Consider the following 18,445-nt stretch of genomic DNA (forward strand, 5'->3'; position numbering starts at 1 on the left):
TCAGTTTGTTTGTTGCAGGCCCTGTTGAGTTCAATACTTGGACAACCCTTATTTGGTCATACCCAATATTTCATTATCTACTACTAAATTAAAGTTTGGCAGGAGAACAAAAATTATACTCCCTCCAAAACAAATTGCTATCGGCTATCACCGACCATGTTATTATTCTGTTCAAATTGACATTGTCGATCCCAAGCCCGAATAAAGGATGAGGATCGGGATAGGTTAGCAACCAACTTAAAACTAACCAATTTCATAATCCTAACACATAAACAATTCATAAAATTCAATTTTAATGAAAGTACTTTGTCCTCCAATAAAAGTTCTCTTGGAATTTTTCCGTGTTTTAATTGAGGTACTTTGTCAAAAATTTACTCCTGCATTAAGAAGTGGCTTAACATACAAAGGAAACAAGAATCTTTCACTCTCACAATACACACTCATAGACGGCTGAACCCCCTTTTTTTTTTTTTTTTCTTCTTCTTCTTTTTTTTTTTTTTAATCGACACGGCCTGCACATTTTTAGCACATAGCATGTTAGGAAAGCTCACAGGATATTTAGGACAACTTTTTCCCTTCGACAAAAAGGAGAGCACACACATCACAATTGAGAGCATAGACGGACTAGGAAGAGCAATACAGGAAGCATGCACTGTGTTACGATGTTACGAAATGGTTCAACTCTCCGTGTAGCAAGAAAGCTCTTAAACATACAACAGCTCCACTTTCAATGCCCTATCATATTTTCTGGACATCACCAGAGATTCATCCCGTTCACTTTTGGGAATACCTCAGCTTCTGCATCATTGTTTTCCACTTTGAGCAACAACAATAGCTCAACTTCTATGACAAATGATAGTGTTGCACTTGGACCCGACCATTGTAGTGGAAGTACAGTTGCTTTATCCGAACTAGAACCGGTGGCCCGGAGCTTATCTGATAGAATGATAGAGCTAGCAATGGATTCTGTAGTTAAGATATTCACTGTTTCAAGCCGTCCCAATTACTTCCTTCCCTGGCAGAACAAGTCTCAGCGTGAAACTGCTGCCTCTGGTATTCGCTCTTTTTTTTTTTTTTTTTTTTTTTTTAATTTAAGAGATAATAGTTAAAGACACGGCTTAAGTATTTTTTCTTAATTTTCTTACCTGAACTATCTGATGTGAGAACTTTCTATTTAAACTATCACCAACTAATTAGCAAAACACACCTCAACTATCTTGTTCACTTTTTTACATAAACAACAACGAGCTGGGTTTCAAGAACCCAGTAATTTAATATTGAAAAATCTATTAAACGCTATGATAATTTGTAGATGAACTCTGTAACAAGATCAATGGTTAGTCCCGGGGCAAACAGGAACCATCTGTCACACGTTTCTGCCGGTCGACGTGGGATTGTTCAAATTCTAAATTCTCCAAAAGTAGAATTTGAAATTCCAGATCACGATTTCAATTTTTTTTTAAATATAAGACATGACCCATAAGTTTATATTTTGTCAAAAAAACCTATTATTTTATAATATTGTAAAAAGACTCATGTTGGACGTGAAAATTTTCCGTACTATGGGGAAGGATTATATTAAAGAATAACTAGTTATAAAGTGAATTTTTATAAAATTATGTGTATTTAAAAGTTTGTAATTGCATATAATAGCTAAAATTTATTTATAAATTTAAGATAAGGATATGTAACTTGTTAATGTAGAGCCTTAGGATATTCCGATACGTTGTTTAGGAAATACGATTGCCCTTTTTGTAAGTTTTTTTTTTTGAATAAAAAGCACCATCATCATAGCTCCCCATTTTGTAAAATTGTATAAGAATTGGGAAATTTTTAATATTTTTTATAAATTATTGGCTTTTCATATTTATGAAGAAAAATACAACTTAAGAATACATATTGGGGAAAGTCACACAAATACAACGTTTACAAATGATAATTAAAAAGATTACAACTACTTTAAAAAAGTTACATAAATACAACTTATTCAAAATTTTAATTTTTTAATTACAAAAATACAACTTTTTACATTCCTAGAATATCAATAATACTTAATTTGACGAGTTACTACCATTAATGCATATTCACTTTTTACTTTTTTTTTCTTTCAAAATCATCCCCTCCCCTCCACCTCCCCCTCACCCACCCCTACCCCCCTAAAAAGGTCTATGAAAAAGGCATGAAAGATAATGTAATTTTCCAAATAAACAAAACAAAATCAATTTCAAATCCTATATTCCATCTACCGTTTTAAAAACATTTTTTTATTTTGTTTCATCCTCTTTATTCTTCTTCTTTTTTATTTTCACTTGATGACTGATGCAATTATTTTTTTGTGACTAAAAGAAATTATTTGAATATATTTTTATTAATATTAAGAAAAATACATGAAAATATACCCAAAAAAAATATATGGTATATTCAAATTGGTAAATTTAACGGAAAAGATAATAACAAAATATCTATGCATATAAAAATAGAAATTATTATATCTAAGTTTTTATATTATATAGTATATAATATTACAATATGAATATATTACTCTATGTGTCAACCAATTGTAATCTACAATAACATATATAGTAAGAATATACGATTTATAGATAGAATAATATATATAGTAGATACTAAAATAATATACTACTTGTTCATGAATTAGGCTTTTTTTTTTTTTGGGGGGGGGGGGGGGGGGGGTGTGTGAAAATTCATGAATTGTGTTGAAGCTTTTTTTAGGTCAACACTTATTGTGTTTTTATATGCATTTAATTATGTTATCACTAATATAAAGAATCTCCTTATTTTTAGATTTTTATTCATAGCAATAATCTCCTCGTTTTTAACTTTAACTTGCACAATTTGTAATATCTAAATTAATTATAGATTATATAATTAACTCTTATATATCTTGTATTTATGAAAGTTCCATTACATATTGTATGTCCAGATAAAATTTCAGATTTATCATGTTCAAACGGCGCCTTAATATAACACAATCAACAGAAAAGAGAGCAGGCAACAAAATATTACTTGTACCCTAATTATTCTAATTTTTCAAATCAACTTTAAAACTTAAAAAAAGTGAGATCTTTCAAATTCCAAGTTACTGTCCGCTTTTAACCCACTGCCAGGTTCTTTTTTTCTTCTCTTCCATTAAGGTTGTTCAAGGTGGACACATCCAATCACCTCAGCTCCACTGTTTCTGAGGTTCTGCTTATTGTGGGTGCTTGAGCCCAAGTTCTGATCTTTCTTTCAATTTTTAAGTTGGATAGTTAGTGCTTTGATTCTGGGTATTTTGGAAAGTAAGATAGCATCTCTGAAATGGGAAAGGATTGATATAGCTGAAACCCAAGTGGTTTGATTGAGGCATAGTCGATAAATATGATATCATAAAATTCGCATTTTCTTTTTAGTTCTTGGACTTGCATTGGCATGTTTGGTACCACAACAGTCTGAAAAATGTTTTGAAATTTATCAATAATAATGGAGGGAAGGAAATTTTAGCGTTGGAAGAATAAATAGAGGGGAGGGGCAAAATGGGTTTGGGGCGCTGAGGTGGCATGAAGTGTTATTGACACGTAGGATTGGATGTTCACTTCGACAACCTTAACGAAGGAGGATATATTTGAACCAATAATATAACAGCAGGGTATATTTAGACTCAAAGTGTATGATGTGGTATATTTGACCCTTTTCTCATAGTATAGGGATATATTTGGCCCTTTTCCATTTATTTTACTTTTTCCTATTGTCATGACTTATGAAGCATCTCTTGATGAATCCCTCTATGCAATGTGTTATGTTTAGCCTTTGAATTCAGTTGTTCTTTCCAGTCTTGACAAAAGGAGAGTTGAATTCAAATACTAATAATTTAAAAAAAAAAAAAAATCCCTCTAACTAGTTGAAAGGCTTGGTGCGAAATTGATTGTTTTCGAGACATGACAAGTCATCGGATACAATTGTAAATTTGTAATAGTAATGTTTATATCAATATATTGTGTTTAAGTGGTTCGTTATTTTTTAAATATATACTCCCTCCGGTTTAGAAAGAATGTCCACATAGCCTTTATTTTTTGGTTCAAAAAGAGTTTCTACTTACCAAATCAATAAAGAATTAACCTTACTTTTTCAGATTTGCCTTATTAAGTGTTAAGTGACCAAATCCTAATATCTATTCAAGTAAGGGTATTGTTTGTATTTTCTTAAGGGGTGTGCAAATGGCTAAGTGGACACTTTTTTGGAACCAGAGGGAATATTGAATATCAGTACTCGTTCTTTGTCCAGTTATAACTGCATATCAATTTGATTTTAGTGGGAACCCATAAACTTAAAATTCTAGATTTGCCTCTGCTTGTAATCCCCTCCTCCATTTCCCCTTCCGTCTCTCTATGTATAGTAACTTCCTTTAGAAGAAAAAGAAAGAATACAGAGCTCACATTGTGTACTGGCATACTAAAAAAACTTACTTTTGGATTTTGCATTCTTAATGTTATAGGTTTTGTTATTCGGGGAAAGAGAATCCTGACAAATGCTCATGTTGTGGCTGATCATACATTTGTACTTGTACGAAAGCATGGTTCTCCGACCAAGTATAGAGCAACAGTTCAGGCTGTTGGTCATGAATGTGACTTGGCTATTTTAGTGGTAGAAAGTGAAGAATTTTGGGAGGGCATGAACTCTTTGGAGCTTGGTGATGTACCATTTCTCCAAGAAGCTGTGTCCGTTGTTGGTTATCCTCTAGGTAATTTTTTATTCTTGTAACTGGTTCAACATGAAATGTAAATCCTTTACTTGATTCGAAATCTGAAGCCTCCTTTTGTTTTTCCATTGTTTGTGTGTACAGTGTCTGGTTTAGCAATGGGATGTTATACCTCTTCAAAAAGCTGTGCTATTGATAATGTGTTGAGTTAATATGAAATTAGCATCTATTTTTTATGTCTTATTATACAACGGCAGATGAATCGCAATTCATAGACGAGCTCTTTTTGTTTATGTTTCCTGACAATATCAATTAATCAGCTACACCTCAATCCAAACTAATTATATTTCACTTTACTACTCATTATTTTATGAAGTTTAAATAAATGTGTGTGACTTCTCTTATTGGCTCCCTTTACCTTAGTTTTGTTCCAATTCATTAACGATTTCTTTCCATTTTCCAAATTCCTATAAAACATAGGACATCTTTCGCTGTGGGGAATAACAATCTTTCTAGTTAAGAGATGTTTACTATACTCAAGAAATGACTTTACATCACAAAGGTTGCATCCATGTCTATGGTAGGCAGAAAGTTACAATTTGTAGTGTTCTGTCTTGTATAACCTGCAATGGAGCAACACCTGATGGCTCCCCTTGATCTCGTATTGTCAAAGGAGTAAATGAGGAAACGTAATGATTTGGAGGAAGTGGCTAGGGATTAATATATAAACTACTTATAGAGTAGAGTCTTGAGTAACAATATGAAAAGTCATTTTCTTTTCAAATAAGTTCTAATTTTAAACAGTGCACCAATATTTCGGATTCTGAATCCTTTTCGACAGCTCATATGACCAGCGAACGAAGTAGAACTTTCATGATGTATTTTTGCTTGGTGTCAACTAGGTGCAATCCTCTGATTCTTTGTAGCTTGCATATACTAGATTCTCGTCTTCAAGAGCATATAACCTTCTAAATCTTTAGTTGACGTGTAGTATATTTTTATTTCATTCACAGTACTATGTTTTCTTTTTCTTTCTTTACTTAATTGTATGCCATAAATAGCCGCACCCGACAAGTTCCCTAATAAATAAAATTATGGACTTGCGCTATTTTATAGGGGGAGACAATATATCTGTTACAAAAGGTGTTGTCTCCAGGGTTGAACTTACACAATATATACATGGTGCTAGTAAGCTATTGGCAATACAAATTGATGCGGCTATAAATCCAGGAAATAGTGGAGGACCAGTAATCATGGGTGACAAAGTTGCTGGAGTTGCTTTCCAAAACCTTTTGGGTGCAGAGAATATCGGGTAAATTAGAATTTTCTTTGTGACTTTGTGTCTCCATAACTACTATAAAGATCTAGTTCCGCTGCCTCATTTATTGCGTGGTCTATCATATGTTATTCAGTTAAATATTAATGGGGTATATACGCTAATATCCAGTCGCATTGTCACAAATCAAAGTAACTTCTTATATTTGTTTTTTCCTTATCAAAGTAACTCTTCTTTTAGTTAAAATTACACTCAGTTCCTATGTGCAATCATGCTTTGTCCTTTCTCGTTGTAGTTGCAATTTTTTTATAATGTGCAATTACAATGGGGAAGGTACACATTTGGCCGGTCAGCCAAAAATATTTACATCCACTAGCCAATAGACATATATATTGTACATTTGTCATCTATTTTCTTGGATGATGGCTATTTATGTCAATTTCCCGACAACAATTTGTCAAAACAAATGGCTCGTTATACATTTTTTTCATATGGGAAATGGCTTGTTATACATCATTTGTACATTATCGAAGAAAAAAGTGGGACAACCTTTGGCTCCTCCCCTCCCCGCTGCCCTCCTATGGAAGAAAAGAGGAAGCTGCAAATAAACCCAACTGGGTTCTGACTTCTGACTTTTCTTTCCTTTAACTGAATCTGGGTGCATGTTGTTCTTCCTTACCATGTATTCTCCTGCAAATCTTCTCTTCTCGTTTTTCATCTTTCTCATCCATTTATCATAGTTTCTCTATCATTCTATTCTTAGTTTTCTCATCCGTTTGTCCTAGTTTCTCTATCATTCTATTCTTAGTTTCTCATTCATTTGTATTAGTTTCTCTATCATTCTATTCTTCATCTTCTGAACCATTTCTTTAATTGGGAAAATAATCATTCTTCCTACACAATGCAATTCATTCTGGAAGTTCCTTTTGTTTTCTGAAATATGTGTCCTTGTTCATGCATTTACAAATTCAAAGCTTGACTTGTAGCCCCTTGGCTCTGGCTTCATAATATTTTTTTTTTAACCCCAAAGGTACAGAGTATGACAGATGAGGGAATGCCTGAAATCTTTAATTTTGACATGCAGTTGATAACGATATTGGCTTGATGACATTTAATAGTTTTAGTCACATTTATTTAGCTATGGGAACACTTAGTAGCTCTCGTGCTGCAACCAATCAAACCTAAACTGGTTCCTCTTGATTAAAAAATCTACTTTGGAGAAAAAAACAGTGCAGTGTTCTAGGTTGACCTTACAAGTTCTATTCTGGTTGGATTTTGCAGCTACATAATTTCTGTTCCCGTGATAAAGCATTTTATAGCTGGCGTAGAAGAACATGGTGAATATGTTGGGTTTTGCTCTCTGGGCTTGGCATGCCAACGTACTGAAAATGCACAAATTCGAGAATACTTCCAAATGCAGTCATTGACAGGTGTGCTTGTTAGCCAAATCAACCCACTTTCTGATGCTTCTAGAGTATTGAAGAAAGACGATATAATCCTCGCATTTGATGGTGTACCCATAGCAAATGATAGAACAGGTACACTTTCTCTGATTGCTCTTGCTCCTCTCTTTGTTGTGATTCTTATGTGCAATAGTTAAACTAGTCCAAATCTCCACGCTGCAGAGCTGTCTTCTTCTTCACAGTTATTGTAAGTTACCAGACTGGAGAGTTCTTTCTTTTTCTTACATTCTATAGTACATGCTTTTTACTTTCTTTAAATGTTTCTTGAGGTAAAGTAAAATGATGGATTTGGATGAAATATGGATGCAGTTCTCGCTATTGAAGCTCTTTTAGACAGGATAGCATCAACTAAAAAGCGACCATCTTCTCTTTGGAAGATGGAAAAGCCTATAGTCTAGGGTCTTTCCATTCTGAGTTTTCTCTTGCATGCGAATAGCTGGTAATTATACCAGAACTGCATAAGTGATGTCCAGGATATAAGAATTGTAAAGGCTGGGTTAACTGTATTTGTGTTAGAAAAGCTTTCCCTACTGCATTTTGACTTCCATGTTTGTCTAAATTAGCAACCTTATTTTCCATCACCTGAAGTTCTGATATTGCTTATGATCTGCAGTTCCTTTCCGAAACAGAGAGAGAATCACATTTGACCATCTGGTATCTATGAAGAAACCAAATGAAACTGCTGAACTAAGAGTCTTGACGAATGGTGAAGTGCATGACTTCACGATCACGCTTCATCCTGTAAGTCACTTTTATTTAACCTTCAATATTAATTGCTGTTTTCAAATGTGATATCTCCCAGTGGTTTTTCAAACTTCTGATCATATCCTGCGTGCATGTAATCAAACAAATAGATACTGATTACTGCATCTATAATTAAGAGAACTGTGGTTAATAAATTAATGACACAATGCTCTAGTGGAAGTAAACTCTTCATTTTCACAAGCTATAATGTGGAAGTTCAGCAATTCATCATTCTTATCCGTTAATAGAGTATCTAGAATTACTTACACATCCAGTATCCTTTTGTCAGCTGGAAAACTAAACAATCTGATCTCTTACAAAAATAGAAAAAATAGGTAAAGGTGAATGACCATTTTTGAACTTGTATGATTGTAAATTTAAAGGTTTCTTTTGTATTGCATGACGCTCTATTGTATCTTTTTTTTTCTCAACACTCTACTGTGTCTAACAACTAAATATTATGCAGTTGCAACCACTTGTTCCAGCTCATCAATTTGACAAGCTTCCTAGTTATTTCATTTTTGCTGGTCTTGTCTTTATGCCATTAACTCAACCATTCCTTCACGAGTATTATGGAGAAGACTGGTATGATACCTCAGCCCGTCGGAGTCGGTTGTGTGACCGAGCACGTCGGGAACTACCTAAGAAACCTGGCGAACAATTCATCATTCTTTCACAGGTATCTAGAGTTACTTATCCTTCTGTCAAATGGATTACTTAAATAATATATCTCTTATTAAAATAGAAAAATAGAAAAGAAAAAGAAGCCATGAAGTTCCGCCATAATTTCACATGCTAGATACATAATAACCTAGCCTTATACAGACAGACGATCTCTGTTTTTGGTGCTTTCCTTAAATTTTGCTTTGCAACATAATAACCTTACCTTGTATAGAGACGCAGCTCTCTGTTCCTTTAAGATTGTACTCACAGATCGACATACTATATGCTGCTAACTTGACCTTTTGCATTAACTAGGTCTTGATGGATGATATTAATGCTGGTTATGAGCGCCTTGCCGAGTTACAGGTAAAGTGCTCGTTGCTTCTATTACTTTGTTCTCTTCTTAAAAAAAGACAGCATAATGGCGCCTTTTAATCATTTCCTCTTTGTTTTTGTGCATTTTGGACCTTTTTGAACAGGTGAAGAAGGTTAATGGTGAAGAAGTTTTGAATCTGAAACATTTACGTCAGCTTGTGGAAGATGGTAACAAAAAGAATGTGAGATTTGATTTGGATGGTGATTTGCATGGTGAGCGGGTGATTGTTTTGGATTATGAATTGGCAAGAATAGCCACATCGCGTATATTGAAATGCCATAGAATACCTCATGGCATGTCTAGCGACCTTACTGATGATCAAGATGCAGAACTTCAGGTGGCTTGCTCAACCTAATTTTTGGTGATTGCTTAACAAATCATGTTGGTCCAAACCTCTACGTAGATTAGATGTATGACTTAGACTTGTGCTCGACCAATTCAAACTTTTTAAGTGGATAAAAGTTGCTTATATATAATTTTCCTGGCATCTTCATATAAATATTACAAATCCAAGAAGAATTACCAGCTCCAATTTTATTTTATTTTTGTTCAGAAAAACGTCAATGTATGATCAGAATGATATAAGAGACGAGTAATTGGATGTGTTAAATTAAAGTTACCAATATTTTTGTAGAAATTTACTCGAATTGCATGCTTTTTTATGTTAAAGGAAGCAGCACTATATGAATATTTAAAGAAGAAAATGTTGATGGCACCACAAACAAGCTGAATTTGGTCGATAACTTTATGTTTTTTATTGGGTGGGTGACATGCCCTGTTAGAATTTAATTAGAAGCTTTTTAAGAAAAGATGTCTAGCTAGAGCCATGTGAATTAATGAGATTAAATACTTTGAGTGTTCTCCAAGTGTGGACGAATCCTCGTATGTCAAAAATAAAGGTTTAACAATCTTCACTCATGTAACACATGTGAGGTAATCCTTTTACAAACTAATCGCAACTAACTTTTCATCGTAAACATGAGATTAAAATACTTTGAGAGTTCCCCAAGTGTGGACGAATCCTCGAATATCAAAACTAAAGGTCTGACAATCTTCACTCATGTAACACATGTGAGGTAATCCTTTTTGAAACTAATCACAAATAACTTCTTATAGTAAGCATGATTTCTTACCATGGAAAGAGGATAAGTGATTAAAGATACTACAAGTTTAAAAGCTTTATAATATTTGTGTATATAATTTAACACAATCTTAAAGGAAACAAGGAAAAGAAAATAAAAGAAACAAGTATTTTATTTTGCGGAAAATAGTTGGACATTAAATTCTGTATACCATTTTATATATTCTATTTTAGGATTTAAGAATTAAAATTTAAAATTATATTAAACATGTTACTTTATCGATACCTTAGCGGATCGTTGGCAAAGAATAGGAGTTTGTCGCTAGGTATTTGAGTATTTGATCAAATAGGATCGTCCAGTTCCTATAAAATTTCTACTATATAGCATGAGTTTACCTTTGCTTCGTCGTCAATCATGGCATTTTCGCAAATAAAGTGAAAAGTGAGGGTAAACGACCAAGGTTTTCTGTCATTTCATTCGGTCCACGTGCCTCCAACAAGTACACATTGCCATGTGTGTGTATGATGGCGGTTGGAGCAAATAGTCTGTGCCATTTTTGAAAAGTGGGTGCCTAAACATGGCCCCTAGAATTCAAGAATGCAAACCATTCAATTTCTTTTTCTTTCTCACTTTAAGGAAAAAAAAAAAAAAAAACTAGCATGACATCTGCTGTAATCTTATTAATGGTTTTATTTTGCTACTTTCAATTAAAGCAAACTATTTCCTCCGGATAAAAAAAAATGTCCATTTAGCTCTTTTTTTGGATAAAAAAAGTATTCACTTATTAAATCAAGAAACAATTAACCTTATCTTTTTAAATTTGCCCTATTAAGTGTTATGTGGCCAAATCACAATGTTTATTTAATTAGGAATAGTTAGTTAATTTACATTTTTTTTTTGAGTGAGTAGTTTCTTAAGGGGTGTGCAAATGGCTAAATAGACTTTTTTTTTTTTTTTATCAGGAGGTAGTAATAGGTTCATTAAAATAGAAAAATAGTATTCTCCGTTTCAATTTAAGGATTTCCATTTAATTAGATACGGAATTTTAAAAAATAAGATTTTTTTCAAATCTTATAATATTAAATTAAGGATTATGTAATATACCTAAACTCTCTTCGAATTTTATGGTGTTAAACATGCAATGTAAAATTTGAATTAAAGAACCCAATAAGAATGGCACACTAAAGATAAAAATAAGATACTTGAATTGAAAGGAAGGATTAGCTATAACTTTAAATAGAATATGTATTATGATATAATAAAATTTTAATTTATTTTTCAAACTTACCAAATTAAAATTTGATAAACAAGTATTACTTTGGGTCTAATTTATAACACTAACAATATAATATCTTTACATTTTAAAAATAATCAAATCAATTTTTCATCTGTTATAATAGATTGCTTGCATTATTTTTCAAATTAGTTTATAATTCTTAATATTGATATTATTTTGTCTCAAATAAGAAAGGGAAAGGAGTTCTTTTTACGTAAATTGTCTCTAATTAAAATATTAATGAATTCCATGTAATATTATATTGACAAATTTTAAGTCTTCCCAAGCTTTTTGTGCATAACCAAATATAATACTGTGATATTCTTTTTAACTATTTGGTTCCTGCAATTATTTATTCTAAATAATTTGATATATAACTATAAATCGTAAATAAAAAAACTTCAGTAAAAGAATTTAAAACGAAATGTAGATAGGATAGTCTAAAAATACGCTCATGATATGAAATTAAATGTAGTATTTTTCATTATAGTTACTTAAATAATACTTTGAATTATGCATCATTTTATCATGAGCAAAGAACTGAAAAATAATCATTGTATCATGCTAACATTCTTTTTTATTATCATTAAGATAAATTACAGGCTTAGTTTTTTTCAAAATGAGTTACAGTCTCTCCTCCGTTATAAATTCTACTACTGAGCAGAAAAAATGAAAAGTAAGCTCTTCAGCATAACGACGTATAATAACTCATCCTTATAAAATTATAATTTCAGCTTATGAGCAAGAAATTGGAAGTAATAACCTTTAGGACAATAATGCATAATGGCTCATCCTCATGAATTATTATTATTATTAACATTAGATTCATAGTGCTTTATAGTTGTTCAAAAATAATGTTATCATAAACAATACTAGGCCTGATTCATCGAGCATGTCCAATTGAGGTTGATGAGGGTAATGCATGCAATTAAAATTTACCTATGTAATGAATATTTGAGAATACGTGCAGAAAGATTGTCAAAATTTAAGTTTGAAGTGTCTAATAGGAATAAATTATTATGCGTTAAGATACTCAATTTGAACAAATAGGGATTTGAATGTCTAAATGAAACATGTTGACAAATTTAAGCGAGTTTCGATGTATTAATTCTTAATACTAACAATTCAATGCTTGACAAAATTGGAGGATTAAGTCACATTATTATTTTCATTATTCTAAAGTTTTGGCTAGGACCAACAAACTGTTGGTTAAAATATCTACACAAATTAGTAAACTTAGATCTATATTTTTTCTTTCAATTTTCCTTAAATTGGCAAATTAGCAATAGAAAATTCTAAATTTGCTCAATATGTAATGGAGATAAATAGTCACACGGGCTTCAAATTACTAAAATACACGTAGAGGGGAATGAGGTTAAGCGGAGCGAAAAAAGTTTCTCATATATATCCGACCATTTGGTGCTTCATTCTACAATATATATATATATATATATAAGATTCATCTGGATAGATATAATCTAAATTCATAAAGCCGTATGCTTTAAAAGAAGCTTGTATAGTTGGAGAATGGGTTTTGTCATTCATGTTTATTTGGCTGAAAAGGCAAACTCTTTTGTTCTTTTTTTTTTTTTTTTTCCCCCTCTTCATCTTTTCCAGCCATGCCCCGTGACACACGCCACGGACTTGACCAAGATCAACGCTGGATGTTAACAATTACACTTCTTTAGTAAAGATGGACGGAAAAGGAAAGAGATTATGGAAATATGGCAAAAGAAAGAACTCTCTCGTTTGATTGATTGGCAAATTTGTTCCATTTCGTATAGTTCAGGAGTAAATTTGATCCCAACTAGTAACTATGAAGGCATACCCAATTATTAACAGAGGCAAATCTGTTCCATTTCGCATAATTTAGGGGCAAATTTGACTCTTTACTCAAGATTTAATTAGAAAAATTACTAATTAACTGCAGTATCAATTCGAATGTTGCATCTTTCTGTGTTTATATTTTAAGCCATAAATGCCATGTTGTGTAGGCTTGGGAAAACGGGAACAAGGCTATTTGAATCTATATCTACACCTTAGTTTTGACGCGACGCAGTCCTTTATCTTTTATTTCTTATTTTGTAAAAGAGACATAGTTATTGTTGTCATTGTTCAATATTTAAATATCTTTTCATTTTATGGTTTTTCATTCTACTGAACGAAAATAATCTTTCTTCAACTGTTGATTTCTGGGAATGTACGACAAATTAACTTCTGAAATTGAAGGGGGTGAATATATCATTTTATAAGTTTACAAATATAAGAAAGTCTAAATTTATACTTCTCGAATCAATTGGTAATCATAACTCAAATATATGAGTCCTACATCCTAATCATCTAATTACATGATCACTTCATGTCAAGAAAAATCAGGGTGATTTCTCCTTGGCCCTGTATATGTATCAAAGAATATCCAATCTTTTATCATCATATTAATGAAGCATTTTATTTTAGTGTGATTATCTAATAGAATCCCAGCAGGTATGAGTATGACTATGAAAACCCCATCAGAAAAAGACTCTTCAATTGAAGTTGGAAAAAAAAAAAAAAAAAAAAGACCACAAAATAACAAAAAAAAAGACGTGCCTCGATTTCATTACCTATAAATTATTTCACACTCAATAGTAGTCTGAAGCTGATCAAAGACATCCTTCGATAGCCAGACAATTACATAACAACATATGACTTGCACAGTAAAAGGAAAAAGTGGTACCAAAGACCACCTATTATTTTGGACAACAAAAACATATAAACTAGAACCGCACATTATATCAAGCAATAGATTGCACAGAAACAACCCCTCAGTCATTGCAGCAACGGTACATGAAGAACCTCTCCATAGGCCTTCCGCATTCAGCACACACTATCATTTCAGGAATATCACCATCAAGTCCCGGAAGAATTAGGCGATTGCAATGCTGAGGAGTGTGCAATTTCATGAAATAATCAATAAGTGCAGGCACAAATCCTTTTTCTCTAGCATCTTCTTCCCAATCAGGGTACTCATTCAATGTCTGGGTGATGACATTGCTTTTGGCTCGTGCCATCTCGAACGATCCTCTGCTTATAAGGGCCCACCCTTGATCACTTCCGTCGAAGCTCAGCATTGTCGACACTTCTTGCATAATTTTATCCTCTTGGATGGTTTTCCCCAGCTGCATTTTAGAGTAGAACATACTCTCAATTCTTGTCCAGAAGTACCAAACTGATGTTAAGTCCATCAAGCAATAGCTCAGATTTTCCTTGGTTATCATTTCGCTGATCTTTCTAACTCTCTCCTTGTTGTTGCCTTTTCCTACATAGATCATTTGTAGGTTGATCCCAGCTCTCTGTGCCACGCTTCGTGCCGATTTTGTGAAATTACGGATCCATTCGATGTCTTCTCCTCCATATAAACAGATATACTTACCACTCGTCATCTGATTAAAACCAAGATTGTAAAGAATTAGTTCTTGGCAGTGGCGTAGCCACATAGTGTGAAGGGTGACCAGTTGAACACCCTTCATCAGAATATACTGAGTATATAGGTCACAAATGAAAAATATACATACAATATACATATAGTATACATAGTTAGTGTATAGGTGTTGTATATTTTGGATAGCGCCCATAATTAATTGCGACCGGTCGGCCAAAAATGAAAAGAAGTCCTTTTATAAATATATAGTATATCAAAACCTTGAATACCCTTAGCGAAATTTCTAGTTTCGCCACTTGTACTTGCATATCAGTCTAAGAAGAAAACAAAAAGCAGGGGATCTTGGCATAAGATTTTACCCATTCGATTAAATTCTGATCAATGCCATCGACGATGAGCTCAAGTCTCCAAGATTCCACACTCCACAGAGCTTCCTGTTTGGAAATAGTAAAGGGATAGGCCAAATTTCCCCAAATCCAAGCCATGTGAATAGCATTTGGACAGGCAACTTTGCCCTGTTGGGGATCCAATGTTACAAGCATCATTCTCTTGGAGAAATGCCATTTTTCTTTGACGAACTTGACGATTGCTGGCTCTAACAAGGAAGGATGATGCAACGTGTACCACGGCATAAGTGCTTGTAGCTTCTTAAATTTAAGTTCATGCTCTTCACTCCATTCCTTAGATCGATCCACAATCGGAATCCACACTATTTCGTATTGAAATTCTTGCCTTGCCCTCGAATCATTGTAAAATTGGGACAACACTAATATCTCGTCAGGGGTTGCGTCAAGATCTGACAGCAGAAGCAGAACAGTCTTTCTTCTCAGCACTTCAATACTCGTCTGAAATTGTTTTCCAACAGAAAAATAAGTTTAAAGGGATATCGATAAGATCATAGTCTTTCTTTAAGGATAAAAGACGTATAGTATTTGAACGTACCCTCGTGTTAGTGGTTCCTATTTCAAGTGGAAGTAAATCATCCTTGATGTAAATCATGGCCCTGTTAATCTTCATGTTGTCGAATTGTGTTGTCTCGAAGAGGTGCACCAGCATCTGATAGTACTCAACGTGCATCTTTTCCTCTGCATGAAAATTGATATAAATACAAGCCCTTTAGAAAATTCCATGTCTCAAATCTGAAAATCCAATAACTAGCCTAAATTCTAATACTATAAATCATGATTTTGTTGATTCATGAAGGTTTCTTGGTTCATGGTAAAGGATTTATGGCTCTTTATGATCAAATTCCAATATTTATGATTCTTTATGCTTTCTAGATCCCTTTTTTCCTCTCCGTTTAAGTTAAAATTACTTACGAATATGCTGATAGCAACGGTCTAATTCAGCTCTGAGGTGATCGCTTATGCTTCTCAGCTTGTGTGTTGAGCTTGACATTTCCCATGTGTCTGCTGTGGTAGCTGCTATCAGCCTACAACATCAATTAATTGTTTGCATGTATTGTCAATTCTACTTCCAATCTGACCAAATTATTAGACAAAAAAAGACTAATTTTGTTTAAAACATAGGCTTACTCATAGCTCATTCCAAGAAAGCTAGTAAGTTGAGAAGCACAAGCAACAATACTTTTAATGGTCCAATAAACAGCAGTAGGAATGTGAGTAATCGCGACAGACAAAGGTGGTTGATCTTCAGAGATGTACTGAGAAGGAAGCTTCTTGAATTCGATGATGCATTTGGTTACTTCCAAAATGGCCTTGATGAGTTCGTTGATGGCGTCAAATCGGGACCTGAGGCTACCATGGTGTTCCATGATGTCTGGTAGCTGTTTCAAGAGGGCTACAGATTTGGCCAAAGGATGAGTAGCAAACATCTGAGCTACAAGCCAGAATTCACCATAGGTAATGGCAAATGCTGCTAAGGATAGCACTAGTTTTGCGTCCCATTGGTAGCCAGAGAGCATAGCTAAGATTGACATTGTTGTTGGATGGCTATCACCTCCACCAGAGCACTTGCATGTCAACTGCAATTACATTTTTGAAAGGCGAACGTGTTATAGCCGTACAAGAAGAAGGATTTAAGTCATATATGCCAAACAGAAAGTATATCTTATCTTTTTAGTCTAGAGCCTAATTTGACCTAGGCATATAAGTTTAAAACAATTTTCATCAAGTAATCAGTTGATACTTATCATAGAGATTTATTTGCATCGACTTAAAAGTGACCTGATTGTGTTAATATTGTTTTACTGTCAGTGCATATAGTTTAAACCTAGAGATAATAAAGATAAAAATAAAATAAAAAATACTACACCTTTTATTCCAATTTATGTAGTGATGTTTAACTAAACACAGAGTTTAAGAAAGAACAAAAAACTTTTGAAATTTCTTGTTCTAAACCAAGCATAGATATTTATGTGGCTATAAATCATCTCTTTAAGGATTAAATAAAAAGTTTAAAGTTAAATTATTTCTAAATAAGGAAGCATGACAATCTTTATGGAACAAACTAAAAACAGAAAGTATGTCATATTAATCTTGAGAGACTACTAAGCAGTAGATTGTATTAACCTCGCAAGAGACTCTGTGTAGGACATAAGCCAATCCTTCGAGGATGCCCTCAAAGGCAAGTGATGCCTTTTCTTCTAACTTCAATGCTTCACTATTGGCTTCATGATGGTCAGGAGTGCCCTGGAAACATATTGCATTGCACACAAAAGTTAGTACTGCTACATACGTAGAATCTATAAACCAAATAGAACAAGCAAAACTTTGTTCTATTGACAAGAAATGTGTTTAGAATATTACATGTAGGACACCATCAATGCCAGCAGAATAGGAATGTTGAAAAATCTCCTCAGCAATATCGAGGATGAGTTTAACATCAACGTCGCGACCATCAGGATTATGAGTATCAAGAATTTTCTTTGACATAGCATGATCATCCGACATTGAGAAAACTGGGCGCGGATGAGGAGGCCTCATACGAGGTGGTGCAGGCACCAAAGCACGACTAGTCATTTTCTAGTTTGGGTTTTTAATTGAAGAAGAAAAGGATAGGCTAATTAAATTATACACTGCCTTTGATTCGATGATGATGTTAGTGAACCATGCATGCAAGGTATATATAGTGAGGAGAATTAAAGATGGGAATAAATTGAGGGTCCAGGGATTGTGGAAAACAAATTGAATCAAGTACCTTGCTTGCAAGAAGGTGTAATATGCTAAAGCAACTACCCAATTGGATAAGTAATTATTAGCCTTGTTGCATGGTGGTCCCTTACATATCCCTTTACAGGGTTAAAGCATGGAATAATTTTTTGATCTTGATTGTTACAAGTCGACAACTCTTAGATTTGATTGTTAGCCGAGATACGATGATAGTATACTAATTTTCTTCTAAGCGTAAAGAGAGCTTATCATAACCGCTTGTCATTCATAGATGCAACGTAACTGAGTCTTCTTAAAATGGATTTTGATCACAATTA

General features: G+C 33.5%; 2 protein-coding genes across 2 annotated transcripts; one reads left to right on the forward strand and one right to left on the reverse strand.

The window, feature by feature from the left end:
* The first annotated feature begins 221 nt into the window (after nt 1–221).
* LOC132634183 (protease Do-like 10, mitochondrial) lies at nt 222–9,909 on the forward strand. The gene is made up of 8 exons (XM_060350476.1): nt 222–1,053; nt 4,493–4,738; nt 5,813–6,008; nt 7,254–7,510; nt 8,049–8,176; nt 8,646–8,858; nt 9,158–9,208; nt 9,322–9,909. The coding sequence occupies exons 1-8, from the start codon at nt 648–650 to the stop codon at nt 9,571–9,573; spliced, it is 1,749 nt and encodes a 582-aa protein (XP_060206459.1). The 5' UTR covers nt 222–647; the 3' UTR covers nt 9,574–9,909.
* Nucleotides 9,910–14,145: 4,236 nt separating this feature from the next.
* Nucleotides 14,146–18,054, reverse strand: LOC132632558 (protein SIEVE ELEMENT OCCLUSION B-like). The gene is made up of 7 exons (XM_060348541.1): nt 17,766–18,054; nt 17,529–17,648; nt 16,533–16,981; nt 16,317–16,429; nt 15,940–16,082; nt 15,357–15,842; nt 14,146–14,998 (listed from the first exon to the last, which is right to left on the reverse strand). The coding sequence occupies exons 1-7, from the start codon at nt 17,976–17,978 to the stop codon at nt 14,381–14,383; spliced, it is 2,142 nt and encodes a 713-aa protein (XP_060204524.1). The 5' UTR covers nt 17,979–18,054; the 3' UTR covers nt 14,146–14,380.
* Nucleotides 18,055–18,445: the final 391 nt, after the last annotated feature.

Source organism: Lycium barbarum, chromosome 3 (assembly GCF_019175385.1).
Source record: "Lycium barbarum isolate Lr01 chromosome 3, ASM1917538v2, whole genome shotgun sequence".
NCBI classification, from domain to species: domain Eukaryota; kingdom Viridiplantae; phylum Streptophyta; class Magnoliopsida; order Solanales; family Solanaceae; genus Lycium; species Lycium barbarum.

Coding starts and splice junctions, on each gene's coding strand:
- LOC132634183 (XM_060350476.1), top strand. CDS start 648: ATGCACTGTGTTACGATGTTACGAAATGGTTCAACTCTCCGTGTAGCA. Junction 4,739..5,812: donor CGTTGTTGGTTATCCTCTAG/GTAATTTTTTAT, acceptor GCTATTTTATAG/GGGGAGACAATATATCTGTT. Junction 6,009..7,253: donor TTGGGTGCAGAGAATATCGG/GTAAATTAGAAT, acceptor TGGATTTTGCAG/CTACATAATTTCTGTTCCCG.
- LOC132632558 (XM_060348541.1), bottom strand. CDS start 17,978: ATGACTAGTCGTGCTTTGGTGCCTGCACCACCTCGTATGAGGCCTCCT. Junction 16,982..17,528: donor TACACAGAGTCTCTTGCGAG/GTTAATACAATC, acceptor ATGTAATTGCAG/TTGACATGCAAGTGCTCTGG. Junction 16,430..16,532: donor TTTCTTGGAATGAGCTATGA/GTAAGCCTATGT, acceptor TTGATGTTGTAG/GCTGATAGCAGCTACCACAG.